The sequence below is a fragment of the Aotus nancymaae genome, unplaced genomic scaffold, assembly GCF_030222135.1.
Source record: "Aotus nancymaae isolate 86718 unplaced genomic scaffold, 86718_ANA_hifiasm-v0.15.2.pri h1tg000008l, whole genome shotgun sequence".
NCBI classification, from domain to species: domain Eukaryota; kingdom Metazoa; phylum Chordata; class Mammalia; order Primates; family Aotidae; genus Aotus; species Aotus nancymaae.
In genome coordinates, this window is record NW_026988419.1 from 58,820,320 (window position 1) to 58,843,220 (window position 22,901).

Genomic DNA, 22,901 nt, shown 5'->3' on the forward strand with positions numbered 1-22,901 from the left:
TCTGTTTCTGCCCCAACCAACTCACCTTGATTCTTTGCCTTGTCTAATTGTTGGTCTCTGGGCTTAAATTTTGTTTATTTAAATGGTAATGAGTCAGTCTTCAGAGAGAACATTCTCCACCCTTCACAGAGCTCCATCCCACTTCCAGCCTGCTTCCCTTCTTCACCCTGTCCAGGATCAGTTCCTCAGCTGGAGGTTTAACTGAAGCTTTTCTCAACCCAGTTTTCTTTGGTATTTGAAACTTCAGGAATTATTGTTGAAATACTAACATGACTAAGCCAACAATAAGATTGAACTGGGGGAAAATTATACACAAGAAAATGATATTTACATTAATCATGCTTAGAATCAGGAGTGGAATGAAGGACAGTTAGAATCATGTATGACATACAGAGCAGCTGAACTCTAGAAAATATATTTTTCACGTTGAAATGTTTTTAGGAAGATATTGAATGTTCTCAAAAATTTAAATGGATTCTTAAAAGAAGAGAAATTAAGTATAGAACTTAGGAATCAAATAATATGTTTTTATATGGTGTTTAAAAGGTTTTATTATTCCTCCCTTTTTGTCATTGAGAAGTGGAGATGCAGAGATATTAAGTGACTTGCCTTTAGTTATGTAGCAAATTATGGTACTTCTGGGTCCAGAGTCCACATTTCAAAACTCCTTGTTTGGTAGTATTTTTTTTTTTTTTTGGTTTGGTATTTTAACTGTATTGGTTGTTGGCAGTGGAAAGAGCTTTAAAGACAGGCAGATTTGAGTGTAAATTGCGGCTCTGCCATAATTCAACTAACTGTGTGGCCTTGGACAGATTTTTTTAAGTTTAATTTTAAATATATTTTTATTTATTTATTTTAACACTGCTGAGCCCATTTCCTCATCAATTGAAGGTAATAATATTAACCAATGAGGATTGACTAAGAGGCACATATTACATGTGTGATAAACATTAGTTCTTCTTTCATCCTTGTGGGTGGATGTTAGCAGTTATTATGTTAATCTAGCACAAATCAAGCAAATAATATGTTTGTTTTTTTTGTTGTTGTTGTTTTCTTTTTTGTGACAGGGTCTCACCATCTTGCTCAGGCTGGTCTTGAACACTTTGGCTGAGGTGATCCTCCTGCCTTGGCCTCCCAAAGTGTTGAGATTACAGGTGTGAGCCATTGTGCCTGGCCAGTAATATGTTTTGAACTGAAGTAAGCCAAATCAAATAATTGTATAGAAAGAGGGGATAGAATAAATTTTCCTATAAGACAGGCCATTTAAGAATTCTTGAAAACATGAATATCATGTAGGGCAATAATTGTGAGTTTGTAGTAGAGTGGGTTTGGCTAGAGTCTTCTGGGAAGAGGAAGGTAGAACATGCATTCATCCAGCAAATATTTACTGAATGTTTACTATGTTGCAGACGTTGGGAATACAGTGATAAAACAGTTCCTAACTTAAGGAAGTGGAAGATAGGTATATGGTTAATTTGATTCCTGTGCTTCTGTAAAGTTGTGACCAGGTGCAATGTGGGAGGATAAAAGGGAGCACCAGATTTAGCCTGAAGAACTCCAGAAAAGCTTCTTAGTAGAAGTGTCAACTGAGCAAAGTCTTAAACATTAGTCCAGTGGGAGAAGGGATATATAGCATTTGGGGCAGAGAGAATAGCATATACAAAGGCACAGAAGCTTAGTAAGTTAGGGGCACTACCTATGGTTTGTGAATTTGTGTGACAGAAGATGAGGCTGGAGAGGTAAGCTCTTTTCAGGAGTTGGAAGGTTATCAGGAGGCTAAAACCGTAGGGAGTCATTAAAAAACTGTGAGTGGAAGAAGTTCAAGATTAAATTAATGTTTGAGTAAGACCACCTTCTGGCAGCATATAGAGGGTAATAGAAGATAGGTTAGTCTAAGTTCTTTTTATGCAAGGGGAAAAATAATTTAAAGCAGCTTGAGTTAAGCAGTATTTTATTATAAATACATAGGGATATCTAAGGGTTAGGGCACCTGGATCTCAGGGATGGACTGGAAATCTGAATAGGAACTGCTGTTGCTTGTCTTTGCCCTGTTTGTATGTGCCTCATTTTTTCCTTCCCTTTCTATGCTTTTCCCATGTGATGAAATACTGCCTTCTTATAGTTGCCTAATATTACCACTTAAGGCATACTCCCAGCTTGCCTGCGAATGTCTCTGAATCCCAGTTCCAATTTTTTAAGAGAGAAAGTCATTGCTCAAGTTGGGTTGGTGTCCCCTGCTCTGCCTCCAGTCAAGTGCGCCTACTATAGACTTGACTGTCAGGCCCCAATCTCTATGTATGTGGGGTTGAGGTGGCAGAGAGTGGGAGGGGGAGACACAGTCTGAGAAGATTAGAGGGTTATGAGCTAGGCAGACACCACAAAAGGTGTCTTATGGAGGATAATAGTAGAAGCAGGGGTTATCACTAAAATCTAGGCACTAGGTGTTGAGGGCCTGAGCTTAGGTTAGTTAGGTGCAGTGTAGAGAGAAAGAAAGTGGATTTAAGGGATACTTAGAAAATAAGTAAACATAATTTGGTGCCTCATCAAATACAGGAGACTTGTGAGAAGGAGGAAGTCTACATTTCATATTTAAATTACTGGGAATCTGGAGAAGAAATAGTGAGGTGGATTGAGTTTTACGGCAAAGATACTGAGTTTGGTTTGGGCACACTGTATTTGTGGTCCCATGGAATATTAAGTATCGATGTTCAGTACACACCTGAATGTAAGATTTGGAGTTCAGGAGTGAGATTTCTGCTGAGATTTGGGAATTACCAAATCTCAGTTAGCAGCTGAAGCTGTGAGTCTGGATAAATTCACATATAACGAGAAGACTACAGAGTGAAGAATGGAATCCAAGGACTGTCAGTGTATATAGGAACAGAAGAAGAGCTTATCACGTAACTAGTCTGTAACATTAGACAAGGAAGGAATATGAACTTTAACATTACAAAGAATGTGAATTTAGGGTTTGCTAAAGCCCTGAAAGATAAAATAGAGTCCATAGCTTAGCAGTTAATAGCAGTATGTATTGGGTACTGTGTTGTTTTACTTATTTCTCGCAGCTACCCTGCTCTTTATTATCCCTGCTTTAAGCATCAGACAACTGAGGCACAGAGAGGTAACTTGCCCACAGTTTTACAGCTGTAGGTGGTAGAGCCAGGATTTGAACTCATGTGGTCTAGCTGTTAAGAGTTTATACTTAGGGGCCAGACACCGTGGCTCATGCCTGTGGTCCCAGCACTTTGGGAAGCTGAGGCGGGTGGATCACTTGAGGTCAGGAGTTCGAGACCAGCCTGGGCAACATGGTGAAACCCTGTCTCTACTAAAAATACAAAAAATTAGCCGGGTGTGGTGGTACACGCCTGTAGTCTGAGATACTCAGGAGGCTGAGGCAGGAGAATCGCTTCAACCTGGGAGTCAGAGGTCACAGTGAGCTGAGATCGTGCCACTGTACTCCAGCCTGGGGGACAGTGTGAGACTCAAAAAAAGAGTCTGCACTTAGGCTGGGCATGGTGGTTCATGTCTCTAATTCCAACACTTTGGGAGGCTGAGGCGGGCAGATTGCTTGAGTCCAGGAGTTTGAGAGCAGTCTGGGCAACATGGTGAAAATCCTGTCTCTACCAAAAAATACAGAAACTCGGCCGGGCGCAGTGGCTCACGCCTGTAATCCCAGCACTTTGGGAGGCCGAGGCGGGTGGATCACGAGGTCAAGAGATCGAGACCATACTGGTCAACATGGTGAAACCCCGTCTCTACTAAAAATACAAAAAAAAATTAGCTGGGCATGGTGGTGCGTGCCTGTAGTCCCAGCTACTTGGGAGGCTGAGGCAGGAGAATTGCTTGAACCCAGGAGGCGGAGGTTGCGGTGAGCCGAGATCGCGCCATTGCACTCCAGCCTGGGTAACAAGAGCGAAACTCCGTCTCAAAAAAAAAAAAAAAAGAAATTCGCCAGGCATGGTGGTGTTTATCTGTAGTTCCAGCTGCTCAGGAGGCTGAAGTGGGAGGATGCCTTGAGCCTGGGAGGTGGAGGTTGCAGTGAGCTGTGATCATGCCACCATATTCTAGCATGGGTGACAGAGTAAGACCCTGTCTATTTAAAAAAAAAAAAAAAAAAAAAAGAGTCTGCACTTACCCACTGTGCTTAATGCCTTCAAAGGAAATTCTGACTTAGCTAGTTAGTGTAGAATATGTTACTAAAATGATTATGGTAATGGACAGCAAACTTTTTAGAATTTTATTTTTAATTGTGGCAAAATACACGTAAAACATAAAATTCACTATCTTAATCATTTTTAAGTGTATAGTTCAGTACTGTTCAGTATACTTGTATTGTTGTGCAGCCAGTCTCCATAACTTTTTTTATCTCAGACAACTGAAACTATACCCATTAAATAGCTACTTCCCATTTTCTCTTCCCTCAGCTTCTTGCAACCACCATTCTCCTTTGTATCTCTATGAGTTTGGCTGCTCTAGGAATCTCATATAAGTGGAATCATACAGTTATTGCTCTTTGTGACTGGCTTATTTTACTTAGCATAATGTCCCCAAGGTTTATTCACTTTAGAGAACATTGTTAGAATTTCCTTTCTTTTTATAGAGGGCAAACTTTTACTTATTAGAACAAATTTTTATAGCCTTTACATAATGAGGAAGATGTTATTATCTTACTGGTTTTTTTTTTTTTTGAGACAGAGTTTTGCTCTTGTTACCCAGGCTGGAGTGCAATGGCGAGATCTCGGCTCACCGCAACCTCCACCTCCTGGGTTCAGGCAATTCTCCTGCCTCAGCCTCCTGAGTAGCTGGGATTACAGGCACGTGCCACCATGCCCAGCTAATTTTTTGTATTTTTAGTAGAGATGGGGTCTCACCATGTTAACCAGGATGGTCTCGATCTCTTGACCTCGTGATCCACCCACCTCAGCCTCCCAAAGTGCTGGGATTACAGGTGTGAGCCACCGCGCCTGACCATCTTACTGGTTTTGAAAAAAATAATTATTTAAGGGATTGTGACACATTTAGATTTCTTGTAACTTCTCTAATGATACCATGTTAGCATAATGATCTGAATGTCCTGGATAAAAATTTTTAGCAAGAGAATATTTACTAAGTACTTATAAAAGCATTGAAAACAGGCCGGGCGCGGTGGCTCAAGCCTGTAATCCCAGCACTTTGGGAGGCCGAGGCGGGTGGATCACGAGGTCAAGAGATCGAGACCATCCTGGTCAACATGGTGAAACCCCGTCTCTACTAATACAAAAAATTAGCTGGGCACGGTGGCGCGTGCCTGTAATCCCAGCTACTCAGGAGGCTGAGGCAGGAGAATTGCCTGAACCCAGGAGGCAGAGATTGCGGTGAGCCGAGATCACGCCATTGCGCTCCAGCCTGGGTATCAAGAGTGAAACTCCGTCTCAAAAAAAAAAAAGAAAAAAAAAAAAAAAAAAAAAAAAAAGCATTGAAAACAAACTATCCCTTTTTAGTTTTTAACTCATTTGTTTAAGAAGGACAGCTATGGTATATTTTTGTCCTGTAGGACAAAAATTTTGTGGTTCATGGGATTCACAGATTTAAAATACAGTTTTTGTAATATTTACAGGAATGCCTAAGGTCATTGACATACTTTTTATGAAGTTTTGTTACAGAGGCTGGTGTGTTTGGTACTGATTGGAAGCATCTTATCCAGTTGGTGAAGGAATCTAACAATGCCCTGTATTTATAACTCTGTTTAGGGATATAGTCAGAATCTTCTTACAGTTTTGAATATGACAGTGGAATCCAGGCTGCTTGTAGAATGAGAATATTAATAGTTCCTACCCCATAGCGTTCTTCTGAGGATTAAATGTGGTAATGTAAATAAAGTGCTTAGTGTGGTGACTGGCACATAGTAAGTGCTCAATGAATGTTACATGTGACTATTACTTTTAGTACTGTCGTGATCTTTTGTATACATGCATTTGAAGAGTCCCAAATGATCTACTGTAGAGGAAAATCCATTCCATCCCTTGTTTTTATAATGATTATTTGCTTTAGCTGAGTTGAATTTAGGAAATATTAATCTAAAGCTGGATGCTTCAGAGGATTCAAAGTTGAGTGCAATACAGTTTCTGCCTTCAAAAAACTTAAGTGTTTAAAATGGAATAATTTTATCTATAGTGATATTAGAATCTGCATCTTCTAAAATGTTAAGTTTTGAACTAAAAGTATAGGAATAAATCCAGGTGAGAGTATGGTTTAAACATTTTACAACCATCTTAACATTTCTCTAAAATAGTCTTTGACTTGTGGGTTTTGTTTGTTTATTCCAGCCAGCACCTAACCAAGTCACTTTTCATCTGCCACTACATCGTTACTATGCTATGTTTTTGAGTAAGGTAAGACTGTCATTAAACAATTCTCTTCTTTTTTTTTTTTTAATTTGCAAAAATAAGAATTGAATTAGTAACTTTCTTATTGTAATTTTTAGGCTGTGAAATGTCAAGAACTAGATTTGGATTCTGTTTTACCAGATCAGGAAATGTTAATGAAACTAATGATTCACCCACTCCAAATTCAAGTATGTATGCAGGCATTTAAACAGTTTTGAAGTGGATTCTCTAAGTGATTCTTCCTTTATTTATGTCTTTCATTGTTATTATAGCCAAGATGTTTGAAAACTCTTTTAAAAAGAAGTTGTTACTGTATTTCTGCCAGATTATGTTTAGGTATTTTTCATTCTTTGAGATTTACTTTTAGTTTTACTTTTTCCAGAAATTCTTTTCATGATATTTACTCATGGGGTGGCATTTAACACGCTATAGCACTGTTTTGGGAGTCAGAAGATCTGAAAGGTTCTGATCTTGGTGTTACCACTGTTTTATTTTTCACAAGGTTTAGGGTAATTGACCTCCTTGATTCTCAGTTTCTCTATTTGTACAGTGAGAGGAGAAAGAAGAGAGAAGAATTAGCTTATATAAGCATCATGATTTCATTTAGTACCAACACTATAATTTTGTAGGCCAGCCTTTTATATACATTAGAGGGACTTGCACTTCAGTATGTTTTTCCTGGCAATTTTAGATTTGTTACTTATAATATTATTGAATTTGAACTCTGGGTGTTGGGAAACAAGAGATAAAATTATGACTCTTAGTTTTAGTTCCCACTGGACATAAATACATGAAGAATTAAATACTGATATAGTGAGAACATTTATTCTGACCTCCAATATTTGGAAAATTAGTAGTATAGATTTAAGATTGAGTTAGAGTGAATTAAAGATGTAGAATGTATTAATTGACTTTGAACAATTGGTTTCATTTTATGCTTATTCCAGTGTGTGTTTTTTTAAACATTATATATATTAGGATTGTTGTTGTTGTTGTGTTGTTACTTAGGGTTTTCTTGAGGGAGAAATAGAGTGAGACATAAGCATTGATTTCTTATGAAAGATGCCAGTGAAAGTCATGATAAATGTATCCAGAGGCCAACATGGAAAACCAACTCATGTTTAAACTCTTAAAAAGTGGCTATGTGAAAACATAATTATTGTTAAAAAAAAAAGTAAAAGTGTATATTTCAACTGATTATCTTTAACATTGGACAGAATATCAGGCTCATACTATGATTACATCATTAAATATTTTGAGATGGTTATTATATTTTATAAAGATTGAGTTTAGATAATTTATTCTTTGTCCAATTTTATTTTATTAGGCAAGTCTTGCTGAAATCCACAGCAATATGTGGGTAAGAAATGGTCTGCAAATCAAAGGACAAGCCATGACCTATGTCCAGTCTCATTTCTGTAATTCCATGATTGATCCTGACATCTACCTGTTACAGGTAAGCCAACAGATAATGCAGATATACTTTATACTTACAGATAATACAGATATACTTTAGAAGTGTCTCATTTGTACCCAAATGAGACACATATATACAGATATACTTTATCTGTATTATCTGTAAATATAATTTTAATTTATAGAGGTGACTGAGTGATGACATGGAGAGGCCAATGCCATTGAAAGAATAATTTGTTACTTACATTTCTCTAGAGAAAAGGCGTATCACCCAGCACAGGGCTACAAGGAAAGCACCAGGTTTTTGTCAAGAGTCAGAAAGGAGTGAGCGGGGAGGGCCTAGGCCAAAGCCTTTGTTGGGGTTTCTGCAGGAAAGGAAAGTCAGGATTGGCTAGTGTGAATAATTCCAGCAGGCATTGAGGCCTAGAGGCTGTACCTGGCTCTGTGGTACTTGGCCCTGGGTTGATTTAGGGCAGGGTAAATACTGGATTGATGTGTGAGAGTTAGTTAAAGATGATGGTTGGCTTGCATGATGGGCATGTTCCCAAGTAAGTTGTTTATTATGTTTAGGAATTAGCTGGCTCTGGGAGGGACTATCTGTCTTCAGGTCTGTAAGTCCCCTCAAGATGTCAAATCATAACATACAGAAAATAAAAATTATGGCCAGGCATGGTGGCTCACAGCTGTAATCCTAGCACTTTAGGAGGCTGAGGTGAGTGGATTACTTGAGGCCAGGAGTTTGAGACCAGCCTATTGAAACCCCGTCTCTGCTAAAAATACAAAAATTAGCCAAGTGTGGTGGCGCATGCTGGTAATCCCAGCTACTCTGGAGGCTAAGGCATGAGAATTGCTTGAGCCTGGGAGGCGGAGGCAGAGGTGGAGGCTGCAGTGAGCTCAGATTGCACCAGCTTGGGCGACTGAGTGAGACTCTGTCTCAAAAAAAAAAAGAAAAAATAAGAAAAGAAAAGAAAGACATGATTAGTAGAAGAAATAAAACTGAATATTAAGAAATAAAGCATTTTGTTTTCTTTTAAAGGTTTGTGCTTCTAGACTTGACCCAGATTATTTTATTTCATCCGTCTTTGAAAGGTAGGCATAATTTTATTCAGACATGTATTAGGAAGTGTCCAGTTAATTTTGTTTTAATTTATAAAAATATGTTTCAAATATTTCTTCTTGTAGATTTAAGGTAGTGGATTTGTTGACAATGGCATCACAACATCAAAATACAGTACTTGATGCAGAGCATGAGAGGTCGATGTTAGAAGGCGCTCTTACATTTCTTGTGATTCTTTTGAGTCTTCGTTTACATTTAGGTAAAACTCACTGATATTAATACTTAGGTATTAACTGTTTTCCTCCCTTCCTCCCCCTCTCTGTGATAGTAACTGGCTTAAGGAAAAAAGGAAAGGATGTTAATAAATTTAAACAATGTTTCAGACTCTTGGTATGTTGTACCATAGTTATGTCTTTTAGAATATCTTTAAAATATCCTTTGCTTAAGGGAACTGCAAAGAGCAGTTAAATTGCAGTTATATTTGGGGCATTGCTTCTTTACTCTTTAACTTGAAGCATCCTATGTTTGGTAAAACAGCTTAATAAAATGTGTGCTAAGTTATTTTCTTATAATTTATGTATACTCAGATTTGTTAATTCTGTTTTTAATAATTTTAGGAATGTCTGATGATGAGATTCTCAGGGCAGAGATGGTAGCCCAGCTGTGTATGAATGACAGGACACACAGTTCGTTGCTGGACCTCATATCCTTCAAGTTTCTGTTAGTTGCAGGATCGAAAATAAGTAATTGCTATGATTAAAGGTTAATCAAAATTTTCATTTTTTTTCTTCAAAGTTGAAAAATAATATAGAAAAAGAAAAACACCAGTTGTTTGCTCAAGTAAAGTATGTATTCAGGGCTGGTGACTTTTTTTTTTTAAACCTCCTGTTATTACCTCTTAGGGAACTCTTCTTAGACTTTAGGGTAGTTTCAAGACTGATTGATGAGTTTGGCCACCCCAAGATTTAACCTTCTAGGACGGCATTAGTGCAAAGAAACTGAACATCTTGTAAAAGGCAGCTACATCTATTTTGTCTGTGTAGCCAGGCTGCAATTCATGGTTAACAATTAAAGGTATACCTTAAGATTATTATTACCAGGATTTTAAACATTTTGAGGGTTTTTCTGTAGAATTCGGTCTTAAAGGATTTTTGAGTTTGTAGATTATTGTATACAAACAGGGAACTTGTGGTTCTTTGTATAGGACTGAACATACAATGGTTATTTGATTATTTTTTGTTAATGTTAATAAAATTTTAGGTAAAGATTATCAAGTAGTTTTTTGATAAAAATTCTGGCTAAATTTAGTATTTATATAGCTTATGACTATGTTTGGAAGAATTGGCTGAAATTTTTGTTTTGTGAAATAAGTTCTATTAGAAAGCCTATTTGACAGCCTTGATTTTTATAAGCAGTGTCAATTTGATATTGTCTGAAGATTCCCTTCAGTCATTATGAACTATATGTCAGTGCTAGTATAGAGTAAAAACAGTCTCTGTATCTTTGAATTTTTTAAAAGAGTTATATATATATATGTAGATATATACTTTAATGTGAAGTGAATGGGAGAGAATCTTTCTGGTTTGCTTCTTTGTTTAAATTTGCTTAGCATTTTTTTCTTTGGGGATGAAATGTTGTGTTTTTGGAAAAACAATCTTTGCTTATAAAAATCTTGGCTAATTTTTTGCAAGTTCTTTCTGTTTTTTAAGGAAAAGTTATTTACAAAATGATGAAAATGACACATTTTAAAAAGTTTTTCAATCAATTTTTGAAATTTGATAAATTTATTTTGGGGAAAATAGACCTGGGAACTACTACAGCATATAATTTATTAGTAGGCTCCTAGATTAAACATATCTTAAAAAAATCACAATTAATGAGAAGTTATTATTGAACTGTTGTATTATATAGCCCTCTTGTGGCCAGCCTTATATATTACAGTCAATTACTATTTGTCTAGTAAAATGAGAAACTAGAGTACCTTGGAAATACTATGCATCTGGCTTTTTGTTATTAATATTTTTTTCTTGACATATATATCATATTCCAGAAAATCCTAATCCAAAAAGTGGCATTATTCCAGGCAGTTACAGCTTTGAATCAGTTTTATCAGCTGTAGCTGATTTTAAGGCTCCTGTTTTTGAACCTGGAGGTTCTATGCAACAAGGCATGTATACTCCCAAAGGTATGTTTGTACACATAAATGAATTCTTTCAAATATCAGTTCTTGAATGGTGAATTCTTCTGTGTATTAAAAGAAAATATTTACCATTTAGTCATTTTCTCCACTGTGTTATGAATTTATGTCTTTATTGGTAAACAGTGATACTGCTTTCAATTACTTACAAATCTATAGCTTTATGTTACACTAAGCCTTCTTCGATGACTCCAAACTCTAAAGGAAATTTGTATTAGAACTCTAGTTCATTTTTATAAGTGATCATAACCGTAAATGAACCAGAAACTATAAAACAAAATGTATATTTAAAAATATTTTGAATGTACTCACTCTCCAAATTTGATTTAGAAACAGCAATACAATCCTCACGACCCGAATTTTAACTTGAAATGGTTCAAATTAAAGGGTGTAGAGGCCGGGAGCAGTGGCTCATGCCTGTAATCCCAGCACTTTGGAATACCGAGGTCGGTGGATCACCTGAGGTCAGGAGTTAGAGACAAGTTTGGCCTACGTGATGAAACCCTGTCTCTACTAAAAATACAAAAAAATTAGCCAGGCATGGTGGCAGGTACCTGATTGGTTTTATAAGTTTCTTACTCCTCTAGATTCACAGTTGACCATGCTTGACAAGAGCCATAAATAGGTGAGGTTTTGATTTACATAGTCTTTTTTTGTTGGACTTTCAGATTTTCACTTATCTAAGTCAAAATTCTTGACTCCCTCAACACATTGTATAAATGAAAAACTAATGCTCATTTTGAAGTTTTAAATAATATGTACTGTACTGTGTGTGTTTGGCAAAGCAGAACAGAAAAGCCTTATTTGGGATTTTTCAGGGAGTTCAAGACAATCCAGAGTCTCTGGTTGGAAAGTACTCCCATTAAAAGAAAAGCACAGTATTGTTTTTAATGTAGAGGATACTTTGTGTGTAATATTAGATGAACTTGGGAGTGGGGTGGTGCTGTGGTATATTGCAGTGCTTATGAAAGTATGATGTGAGGATTACATCTCTGTAAGACTTGTGCTCCTCATTAAGAATGCAGGTTCCTGTGCCTCATCTGTCTGCTCTCATCAGAATCTCTGTGAGTAAAATCTGAGAATCTGCTTTTTTAAACAAGCTCTGTAGATTATTGTTATAAACAATGCTGAGATGGAATACTGGGCATTTGGAGATTAGAGCTAAGAAACTGAGTGTCATATTTAAATACAGTATGCATTATATTAGCTAGTTGTGTGGTTTAGGAAATCTGTTGTTTTGTTTTTTGGAGACAGAGCCTCACTTTGTCGCTTAGGCTGGAGTGCAGTGGTAACCATCACAGCTCACTGCAGCCTTGACCTACTAGGCTCAAGCGAGCCTGCCACCTCAGCTTCCCCAGTAGCTGAGACCATAGGCATCCACCACTATGCTGGCTAATTTTCTTATTTTTTGTAGAGACAGGGTCTTGCTGTGTTGCCCAGGCTGGTCTCAACTGTTGGGCTTAAGTAATCCTCCTGCCTTGGCCTCCTAAAATGCTGGGATTGCAGGCGTGAGCCACTGCGCCCAGCCAGTTTTTTATCTTTGGATTCGGCTTCTTATCTGCAAAGTGAGTTCTTAAACTTTTAAAAAGTGGTTGAAACAAGCCTCTGGTTTCAAGGTCTAAGCCTTAAGTGAATTTGTTATATTAATATAAAACCAACAGTAGCTGGCCTACTCCTGTTAAAGTGGGTGTGGGTAGTGAACCTAGCTTCTCCTCTGTTCTGCTATCCCCTTGCTCCTAAAGTGGCCCCTGTTACACATTGGTGGTAATTCAGCTTCATGGAACACTGTTTGAAGCCCACTGGACTAATTAATCACTAAAGTTTTCTTCCATTGCTAAGGTTGTACACTTCTAATAAAAGCTTTGGAATGTTAATTATGCAAAATAATAGACTTCAAAGAGAGGGACAATAAATGATGATAGAAATACTAATAAGGGTCTTTGTGGAGGACTGTCTTCAGAATTTTAAGTCATACTTCTGATACTTTAAGATGAATAGCTTGTTACATGAAAATAGGGACAGTGGTTAACAATGGTTAACAGTGTTTTGTGCTAGAAAGTTGTAATTATAGTGGATGGGTAAGGAGAAGCTTAAGTTTCTCACCATGTTTTCAAATGTTAATAATTTTGCTAGAGAGAATGAGAGAGAAAAACTTAATCTAGTAAGGAGATACTCTTAAGGCAATGGTTTCTAAAATTATTCTCAGTCCATTTTTTAGATTTTTGCCACATCTAAATATCCACTCTATTGAAATATGCTTAGTATTTCAGTATTTTTTTAAGAGACAGAGTCTCACTACGTTGCCCAGGCTGGAGTGCAGTGGCTATTCACAGGTGTGATCCCACTACTGATCAGAATGGGAGTTTTGACCTGCTCCGAAGTTTCTGACCTGGGCCGGTTCACCCCTCCTTAGGCAACCTGGTGGCCCCCTGCTCCCGGGAGATCACCATATTGATGCTGAACTTAGTGCAGACACCCAATCGGTATAGCGCACTACAGCCCAGAACTCCTGGGCTCAGGCGATCCTCCCACCTCAGCTTCCAGAGTAGCTGGGACTACAGGCACGTGCCATTGCCCCTGGTGGGATTTTTTTTTAATGAGTTAACTTAAAAAAAAACAAACAAACTTTGTTTCATCCTAAGCATGATTATTAATGAGGTGTCATGAGTTTTATTTGCAACTTACAATTTTCTAATACACATTAAAAATAATTACAGAATTATTAAAATAAAAGGCTTTATATACTTAATACTTAAAATCATCTCGTGAACCATCGGTTGTACACATTCCACATATAGGATAGTGGTTTCTAATTATGCAGGTGAGGAGACCAATGATCAGTTTTAGCAAAGGAGCAGAAAGTCTTTTTTAACCAAAAAAGATTTATAGAGTGGGTCTCTTGAAAATCAATAGCTCATTAATTTTTTTTTTTTTTTTTTTGAGACTGAGTCTTACTCTGTTGCCCAGGCTGGAGTGCAGTGGAGTGATCTTGGCCCAGTCCAACCTCTGCCTCCAAGTGATTCTCCTGCCTCAGTCACCTGAGTAGCTGGGATTACAGGTGTGCACCACCGCACCTGCCTAATTTTTTTGTATTTCTAGTAGAGATGGGGTTTCACCATGGTGGCCAGGCTGGTCTCAAACTCCTGACCTTAAGTGATCCACCCACCTCAGCCTCCCAAAGTGCTGGCAGGCATGAGCCACCACGTCCAGCTTCATTAATCTTTAAATCGAGTTTTCATGTTTTTACTTTTAAATACTTTTATTTGAATACTTTTTTTGGGAAATGAGATCTGGCTTTGTTGCCCAGGCTGGCCTCGAACTCCTGGGTTCAAGTGAGTCTCTTGCCTAAGCCTTCCAAGTAGTTGGGACTACAGGTGTGAGGCATCATGTTCTGGTTGCCTTTAAATACTTTCTTTTTTTTTTCTTCTTCTTGAATTGGAGTCTCACTCTGTCACCCAGGCTGGAGTGCAGTGGTGCAATCTCGGCTCACTGTAACCTCCGCCTCCTGGGTTTAAGCAATTCTCTGCCTCAGCCTCCTGAGTAGCTGGGATTACAGGCACATGCCACCATGGTCAGCTAATTTTTGTATTTTTAGTAGAGACAGGGTTTCACTATCTTGGCCAGGCTGGTCTTAAACTCCTAACCTTGTGATCCACCCGCCCCAGCCTCCCAAAGTGCTGGGATTTGCCCGGCTGCCTTTAAATACTTTCAAAGGTCTTAACGTGCTGTGTTTTTTTCTTTTTAATCAGCACCTTACAAAAAACAGTAACAACAACAATGAACGAAACTTTTTTGGTGAGGCATTGTGTATTACAAAACTTTTGTTCTTTAGTGCTTGCTGAACTCAAGAGAAATTCCTGATGATGAAATTGTGATTTTTGACTTAGAAAAGTAATTATGGCATCAAGCTTCTTAAGGCAAATACTGTAATCAGATTAAAGTGTTCTGTCTTTTAAATTTAAAATGTACTTAACATGTAATAAGTCATTAAAAATTGATTTTATTTCTGAGAAGTCAATGTTTCTACTTTTTTCTGGCTAATAGCTGAAGTCTGGGATCAGGAGTTTGACCCCGTCATGGTCATTCTTCGAACAGTTTACCGTAGAGATGTGCAGTCTGCAATGGACAGATACACTGCATTGTAAGTCCATCAAATTGATTAGCATGGTAATGGAATGTTTCATATTTATATAGAAAAATTTCAATTATAACACAAATATGATATGCTCTCACTAAAATATACTTCCATTCTTTAGAGATGAAAATAATAATTTAAGGTTTAAAAAAATAATCTGGTAGAGATTTTTGTTAAGGTCTTTATCCAAAATTTGATGTTAATCTGATGAATTAAATTTAGGACATGATCACTAAATTAAAAAACAGAAACTTATTTAGTTGCTGTTCCATCAGTGAAATTAAAGGCTTGGTTTTGTGTTGTTATACTTTTGAACCAGTAGAGGAGGCACAAGTTAAGAGAATAGAATTGTCTGACATCAGAGATGATGACGGGTGTCTATAAGTGAAAATATTCCTGTGTTCATGACAACTGGAAAAATAACCAAAGCAAAATGAATTTTACTTGTAAATATTTAACAAAATAGTTTACAGTATTGATGACTACAGAAAACAAAAGTTTTGAAAGATATCATTTAATGCAGACTTCAATTTTGTATGTTATTATAAATTGTAAACTGTTTTAGGTATTATTTCCACCTCTTTTTAAACCTTAATTGTTAATATTATATTGCTGAATATCACAGGATATCATCTTTTACTTTTCTAAAGCTAAAGTTAAATGTCTAAAAAGCACATTCAAATGATGCAAATGTCCTTGATTTTGAGAAAGTGTTAATACTTACCCAGGTAACTATCAAAGTGAAACTTCTCCTTTGCCAAGACTTTGTAGTAATAGAAATATCGATCACAGACAGTTATCTGAAGAAAGTTGATAATGTGAAATTTTAATTTACTTCTTCCCCCAAACAAAACCAAAACAATCTTTAAAACAGCAACAACCCAGTTCAGCCATCAGTATATCTCTCTGTCTCCCTTTCTCTAAACTCCTGGAGAAATTAGTCTGAGGTTTTCTTTCTCTGGTTTCTTAACTACCTCTTTTTCTGCTTTTCATGTAGTTTTGTAAAAATTTATTTGCTTGTAGTCTTTTACTAAACTCCTAGCTCCTTGAGGGAATATATTTTTATCTCTGTATCTCTTGTACATCTTTAATACTTAATGCTGGAAGTTAGTAGATATTTACAATATATTTGTTCAATAAATAAATTTGAGTAATTCCTGTTGAAAAATTGAAAAATGAAAAAAACTGGGAAGAAGCATTTGCATGGAAAACCTAATTGAGAATTCATAAAACCCCAGTCTTAAATGGCTCTGCCTTTTTTTCAAGGTAGTAGTGATGATTAGTTGTTTTGAATGTATAAGAGTTAAGTAAATTTTATTCTCTTTTACTTTGTAGTTAATAGAAATTTGGACTGAGAAATTTGGGCTGAAACTTTCAAAGCTTTGAAGGAATCATTAGATAATTAATACAATCAGTTTTAAAGGGGAAATTTTATTTAACAATACACATTTATTGATTGCCTGTTATATGCCAGGTACTCTGTAAAGAAAATATAATTGTTTTTTTATTTTTCCCTTAGCAAACTTTTAGCTCTGAGCAGCTTATTTCTTTCATTTAGAACAGTGGTTCTTAAGTAGGGATGATATTTGTCATTGTCTGAAGACTGGTGAGGTTGCCACTGACATCTAGTAAAGGTCAGCTCTGCCACCTCAACCAAGAATCATATTCCCTTAACATCATTAGTGCCTAGGTTGAGAAACCTAGTTTAGACCCATAGTGATATATAGGCATACTTTTTCTGTTTTCAGGTATCTTGTGTGTTTGGATTTGTTTTGTATTAATTGTTTAGATCTATATCATATTTTGATTTATAACTACTTCACATAGTCAGATAAAACCATGTTCCCAAAGCTGTTTTTATTGTTTTCTTTTTTCACTTTCCTATTTTGTTCTCTATTTTTCCTCATTCTCTTGGCTCTTCTATTTGCCTTTTGAGTTCTTGTACAATTTTTTAATAGTTTCTTAGAAATATTTCTGAACAGGCTGGGTGCAGTGGCTTATGTCTGTAATCCCAGCACTTTTAGGAGGCCAAAGGAGGTGGGTCATTTGGGCCCAGGAGTTCAAGACCGGCCTGGGCAACATGGTGAAACCCCATCTCTTCAAAAAATACAAAAATTAGCTGGGCGTCATGGCACATGCCTGTAGTGCCAGCTACTCGGGAGGCTGAGGCAGGAGGATTGCGTGAGCCCAGGAGGTCGAGGCTGCAGTAAGCCATGATCATGTCAGTGCATTCTAGCCTGGGCAACAGAATGAGGCCCTGTTTCACAGAAAAATAAAACAGAAACATTTCTGAACCACTTTGATGTTTCTTAGCAGTTTAAAAAATCTGCGTTTTAAAAGAAATAATGTACTCAAATAAAGCAGTAATAGCAGATGACAAATATACTCTTTAGCTTTAGACTAAAACCTTTTAACCATTTTCTTGTAAATTACTCTTTGAAACCGTATGTGCAAACTTTTATATTTGTGTGATAACATTTTGTGTACTTAAATACCATATCCTTAGAGAAATGAGTTGGTTACTATGTAAAACTTAACATTTTTGTGATTTATTTTGTTTGTGAAATTATAGTACCTACATCCTTTATGCAGTATCTTTGATTTGTTGTATATTTGACTGTATAATTGACTGTTTCAGTTATTGTTTCAGCACCAGTAGGAAGATAACCCTAAACCCTAGGATTTGTTTGCTACTTTGTTTTATTTTATTTTATTTTTTTGAGACAGAGTCTCACTGTGTTGCCCAGGCTAGAGTGCAGTGGTGCAGTTTGGCTCACTGCAACCTCCATCACCTGGGCTCAAGCGATTCTTCTGTCTTAGCCTCCTGAATAGCTGGGATTACAGGTGCCCACCACTACGTCTGGCTAATTTTTATGTTTTTAGTAGAGACAGGGTTTTACTATGTTGTCCAGACTCGTGTCGAAAACCCGACTTCAGGTAATCTGCCCACCTTGATCTCCCAAAGTGATGGGATTATAGGTGTGAGCCACTGGGCCTGGCCAATTTGCGATTGATCATTTTCATCTGCTTTTTAGTTTTAAGAGACAAAAAGTGGCTTAACTGATTGTACTGGGAGGGATCTTTTTAAATTTGCAACAAGGCCTTTTGGAGGCCATCTTGCAAATGAAAATGAAAAATGGTCTGATAAATTTAAAGTATTGTGTTCTCACAGTTTAGCTTTGTGCCAGGCACTTTAAAGGCAACCAGTACATATTTGTTAAATGAATGAAAAGTAAATTTTTTTCTCGTTTTGTGCTGAGAGTTTAAGTGAAAGTAAGCCATTTGCTTTATGTGATGCTTAGATGCTTAGAATTTTAGGCTCTTCCTGCTGGAAAAGGCCTTTAAGATCTAGTCCAAGTTCTATATAAGGGTCTTGTGGGACATCACTGGAAGACAGAGTTGGACAACAGCAAGAGGAGGCTTAAGAGAGAGGAAGTGGCTCATCCTGCTTCCTTTATTCCCTTCCAAATACTCTTGAGTGGGCATTCAACTCTTAAAAAGAAACCAGAAACAGGACGACAACAACAACAAAGTAAACCAAAGGTTGGAAAACCATCCATTCATTTCAGTGTTATATTTTATATATGAAGACATTGCGGCTCAGAAAAGCTCAGTGAAAATATGTCTGTTTTTTATTTGGTTTTTTTTTTTTTTTTTGAGACAGGGTCTCACTTTGTTACCCAAGCTGAAGTGCAGTGGTGTGATGATAGCCCACTGCAGCCTCTAACTTCTGGACTCAAGTGATCTTCCCATCTTACCCTCCTGAGTAGCTAGGACTACAGGTGCATACCACCATGCCTGGCTAATTTTTTAAACATTTTTTGTAGAGGTGTGTTTTTACTATATTGTCCTGGCTGGTCTTGAACTCTTAACCTCAAGTGATCCTCCCATCTCGGCCTTCCATAGTGCTAGGATTATAGATGTGAGCCATTGTGCCCAGTGAAATATGTCTGACAGTGGCAGTGTTGTTAGAACTATGATCTAGGCCATTTCCAAAGATGGAAATGATTTCATAAAGTGGTTGTTTTAAATTCAGCTGGAAAGAAAAATTTTTTAAATACATAATTTCTTATATTTCTGTTGCTTCCTATCTCCCATCTTGAAGGTTAATGGCTGCTGCCCCATGTTTGAAAGTATGATGTATGAGTTTATACCTATCATTTTCATCTCAAACTGGTCAATAATTAGGTGTTGGTTTGAGTCACTTAAATAATTTTTTTTTCTATCATGTAGCATTTCATTTGCATTATTCCATTGATGCTTTTGAAAATAGCAGTCAAAATGATGTTTTACTCAGGGCTTCAACAAATATATAACCATTATTTTGGAACACTTTATTAATCTAGGTGCCACATATTTAGTAGTTACTGCTTAAACAAAGAAACAAAGTATAAGTAAAAACTGCTTTTTTATCCTAAACGAAATAGAATAGTTGAAGTATTTCATCATGGCTGTAGGGATCATTTTGGAAATTGCATTTCTATGTTGCCACTGTAGTATTATATACAAGCCAATTTTTAAAAAATGCAAAGTTAATTTTATAGCATCTTTATAGTCGTAGGTACGGCTTATTTCTCTAATATGTTAATGATAGTTTTCTTATTTTTAAGATTTATTTTCTTCATTCTATGTAGTATCTGTTTCCTCTAAGATGCATTTTCTATTGTTCAGTCTGTAGCTTCCAAGTTAGAGGCATTCCCCAGATGTTTGACAATGCTGACTACTTGTTTTTAAGAGCTCTCGAGTGCATTGGTGGAACTTGTAGGTTCTCAATTTTAATATAGGGTGATTTGGGTAAGCAGGTTTTTTGAAAAGCCCTTGTATTAGATCTTTCTTTTTGACCTGGTCAGTTTCCTCAGGGAAGTATCCTCAGATATTGCCCAGAAGGCAATAGTATAGCTGCTATTCTTCTGTGAACAGATTGTGAGATAAGGCCTAGCGCCTCTGAGTCAAACATGCGTATGATGATTTTAATCTCTCATCTTCATACCCTCAATTGTACTTGCTATTTTATCCTCTCCAGAGATGAGTTCTGTAGCCAAAATTCTGTTTTGGTGGTGGAAAGGCCGTTTTTATCCTATCCTCCTTATTTTAGCCCCCTGCCTTCCTAACTCCAGTTATAAAGGTACCAGGTACTGCCAATTTTGTTGCTCATTTTTAATTGTACTTTTTATTACTGAGTTTTAAGACCTCTTTATATGTTCTGAATACTAGACTTATCAGGTATATGATTTGCAAATAGTCTCTTTTCTTTCTCTCTCTTTTTTTTTTTTTTTTTTTTGAGACAGTGTCACTCTGTAGCCCTGGCTGGTGGCATGATCACAGCTCACTATAGCCTTGGGCACCTCCAGGCTCAAGTGATCCTGAGTGGCCTTCTGAGTAGCTGGGACTACAGGCATGTGCCATCACACACAGCTAATTTTTTTTGTGTGTGTAGAGATGGGTCTCTACATGTTTTGCCCAGGCTGGTTTTGATATTTAAGTGATCCACCTGCCTCAGCCTCCCAAAGTGTTGGGATTACAGGCATGAGCCATTGCACCCGATCTGTAAATGTTTTCAGCCATTCTGTGGGTGAGCCATTCTCACTTACTTGAGAATGTCATTTGAGTCACAAATGTTTTAAATTTTGATGAATTCCAATTAAAACAAAATTTTCCTGATTGTTCTTTGAGTGTTGTGTCTATTGCCTAAATTAAGGTCACCAATTCCTAAACCTTTGTTTTTCTCAAAAAAGTTTTATACTTAAAAATAGGCTGAAGCTTTTTCATCGAAGTCTCTGATCAATTTTGAGTTAGTGTTTATGTATGCTATGAGGTAGTGGTCCAACTTCATTCTTATTCATATGATGTTTCTTTAAGTTTTAATTGACCTTGCCTGTTCAACAACCTGGGCCTCATGCATCTTTTCTTTTTTCATGGGTAACTTAAAACTACGCGTTCACTTTCTTTAAAGGTTATAGGCTTGCTTATGTTTTTTATTTCTTGAAAAAAATTGCCAAGTTATATTTTTCTAAGGAATCTTTATCTTAAGTATACACTTAATTATTAAAAATCTTCTCTGTGTTCTTATTCCTATTATTTGTGTTTGCTATTTCTTATTTTGAATTAGGTGTCATATCAGATGATTACCAGTTTGACTATTTTTTCTAAGAACCAACTAACTTTTGGTTGTTTCTCTTCCCCCAGCCCCATTTTCTGTTTCATTCTTTTTTCCTCTATTATTGTTCTTCTCTGTCTCCTTCTCCTCCTTCTTCCTCCTCCTCTTGCTCTTCTTCACCCCCCTCCCCGTCCCCCTCCTATACTCCTCCCCCTCCCCCTTTCCCTTTTTTGACACAGTCACTGTCTTACAGGTTGGTATGTAGTGGTGCAGTCTTGGCTCACTGCAGCCATGAACTCCTGGCCTCAGGCAATCCTCCCACCTTAATATCCTGGGTAGCTGGGATTACAGGGGTACATCACCATGCTTGGCTAATTTTTAAATTTTTTTGTAGAGACTGGGTTTCACTATGTTGCCCAGGCTGGTCTTGAACTCCTGAGCTCAAAGCGATCTGCCCACCTCGGCTTCCCAAAGTGCTGGGATTACAGGTGTGAGCTACTATGCCAGATCATTATTATCGTCTTTTAATTTAGTTTGGATTATCTTTTTTTTCCTTTTCTAGGATACTTAGTTGCTGTTGCTGTTTTAGTGCATTTGGTTTTCATTTTTAATTATTTATTTTTAATTTTTATTGTTATAGATATTTTTAATTAATATATCTTAGCCTTAACATTACCTTTTATACAATATTTGAAGATATTTCTCTGATAGTTTGATACATGTATACAATGTGCAATGATCAAATGAGGGAAATTGGGATATTTATCACCTCAAACATTTATGTTCTTTTTATGTTGGGAACATTATAGTTCTTCTATTTTGAAATATAAAATACATTATTATTAACTATAATTTGGATGCTTAGTTGTTGATTTTTTTAAAAAAGTATGCATTTTAAGGCTATGTGTTTCCTTCTAAGTACTGCTTTACTTGGTGGGCCACAGCTTTTTCTATATAGTTTAGCTTATAAATTTTTCTGTTATGATTTTTCATGACTTCTGAGTTTCTAAGAGCATAGTGCTTTGAGATGTCTACATGTCTCGGGTTTTGAGTTACATTTTTAAGTTGGTTTCTAGTTTTATTTGCTATATAGCAAGTGAATGTGGTTCATGTATCAGTTCTTTTGATATTTGTTGAGGTTTACTTTGCATACTACATATCTAGTCAATTTTTATGAATATTCTAAGCGCTCTTAAAATTAGGTGTATTCTCTAATTATTGCATGTTGCCTTTGCCCATGCTTCTTAATTGTGTTGTTAAAAATCTTTACCAATTTTTTTCTGGCTCTCATTTAGATAAGAAGTATGCTAATATCCTTTACTATGGTTGTGGATTTATCATTTTCTCTGTGTAATTCCCTCAAAATTTGCCTTTTGTGTTATGAGTCTGTTATTACAGTTGTCCCTTCTTATCTGTGGTTTAGCTTTCTCTAATTTCAGTTATCTGTATTTTCTGTCCAAAAATATTACAAGGAAAATTCCAGAAATAAAGGATTCATAAATTTTAAATTATGTGACATTCTATATAGACATCCTGGTGATGAATTCTTGTGCCATCCTACTGTGTCCCACCTGGGTTGTGGATTGTTCCTTAGTCCAGTGTACTATGCTGTATATACTGCTCACTTGTTAGTT

General features: G+C 36.7%; 1 protein-coding gene across 8 annotated transcripts in view; it reads left to right on the plus strand.

Moving 5' to 3' along the window:
* UBR3 (ubiquitin protein ligase E3 component n-recognin 3) overlaps nucleotides 1-22,901 on the plus strand; it is a 254,046-nt gene that overhangs the window by 91,333 nt on the left and 139,812 nt on the right. For all 8 annotated transcript variants that reach the window (XR_010341473.1, XM_064373357.1, XM_064373358.1 and 5 more), the window contains exons 12-19: nucleotides 6,306-6,371; nucleotides 6,464-6,553; nucleotides 7,693-7,821; nucleotides 8,818-8,870; nucleotides 8,964-9,097; nucleotides 9,456-9,541; nucleotides 10,882-11,023; nucleotides 15,080-15,176. Coding sequence is in view for 7 of the 8 variants with exons in the window: in XM_064373357.1 (XP_064229427.1) it covers nucleotides 6,306-6,371; nucleotides 6,464-6,553; nucleotides 7,693-7,821; nucleotides 8,818-8,870; nucleotides 8,964-9,097; nucleotides 9,456-9,541; nucleotides 10,882-11,023; nucleotides 15,080-15,176 (797 nt within the window). In the remaining variant the exon portion in view is untranslated. The remainder of the gene's footprint in view (nucleotides 1-6,305; nucleotides 6,372-6,463; nucleotides 6,554-7,692; nucleotides 7,822-8,817; nucleotides 8,871-8,963; nucleotides 9,098-9,455; nucleotides 9,542-10,881; nucleotides 11,024-15,079; nucleotides 15,177-22,901) is intronic.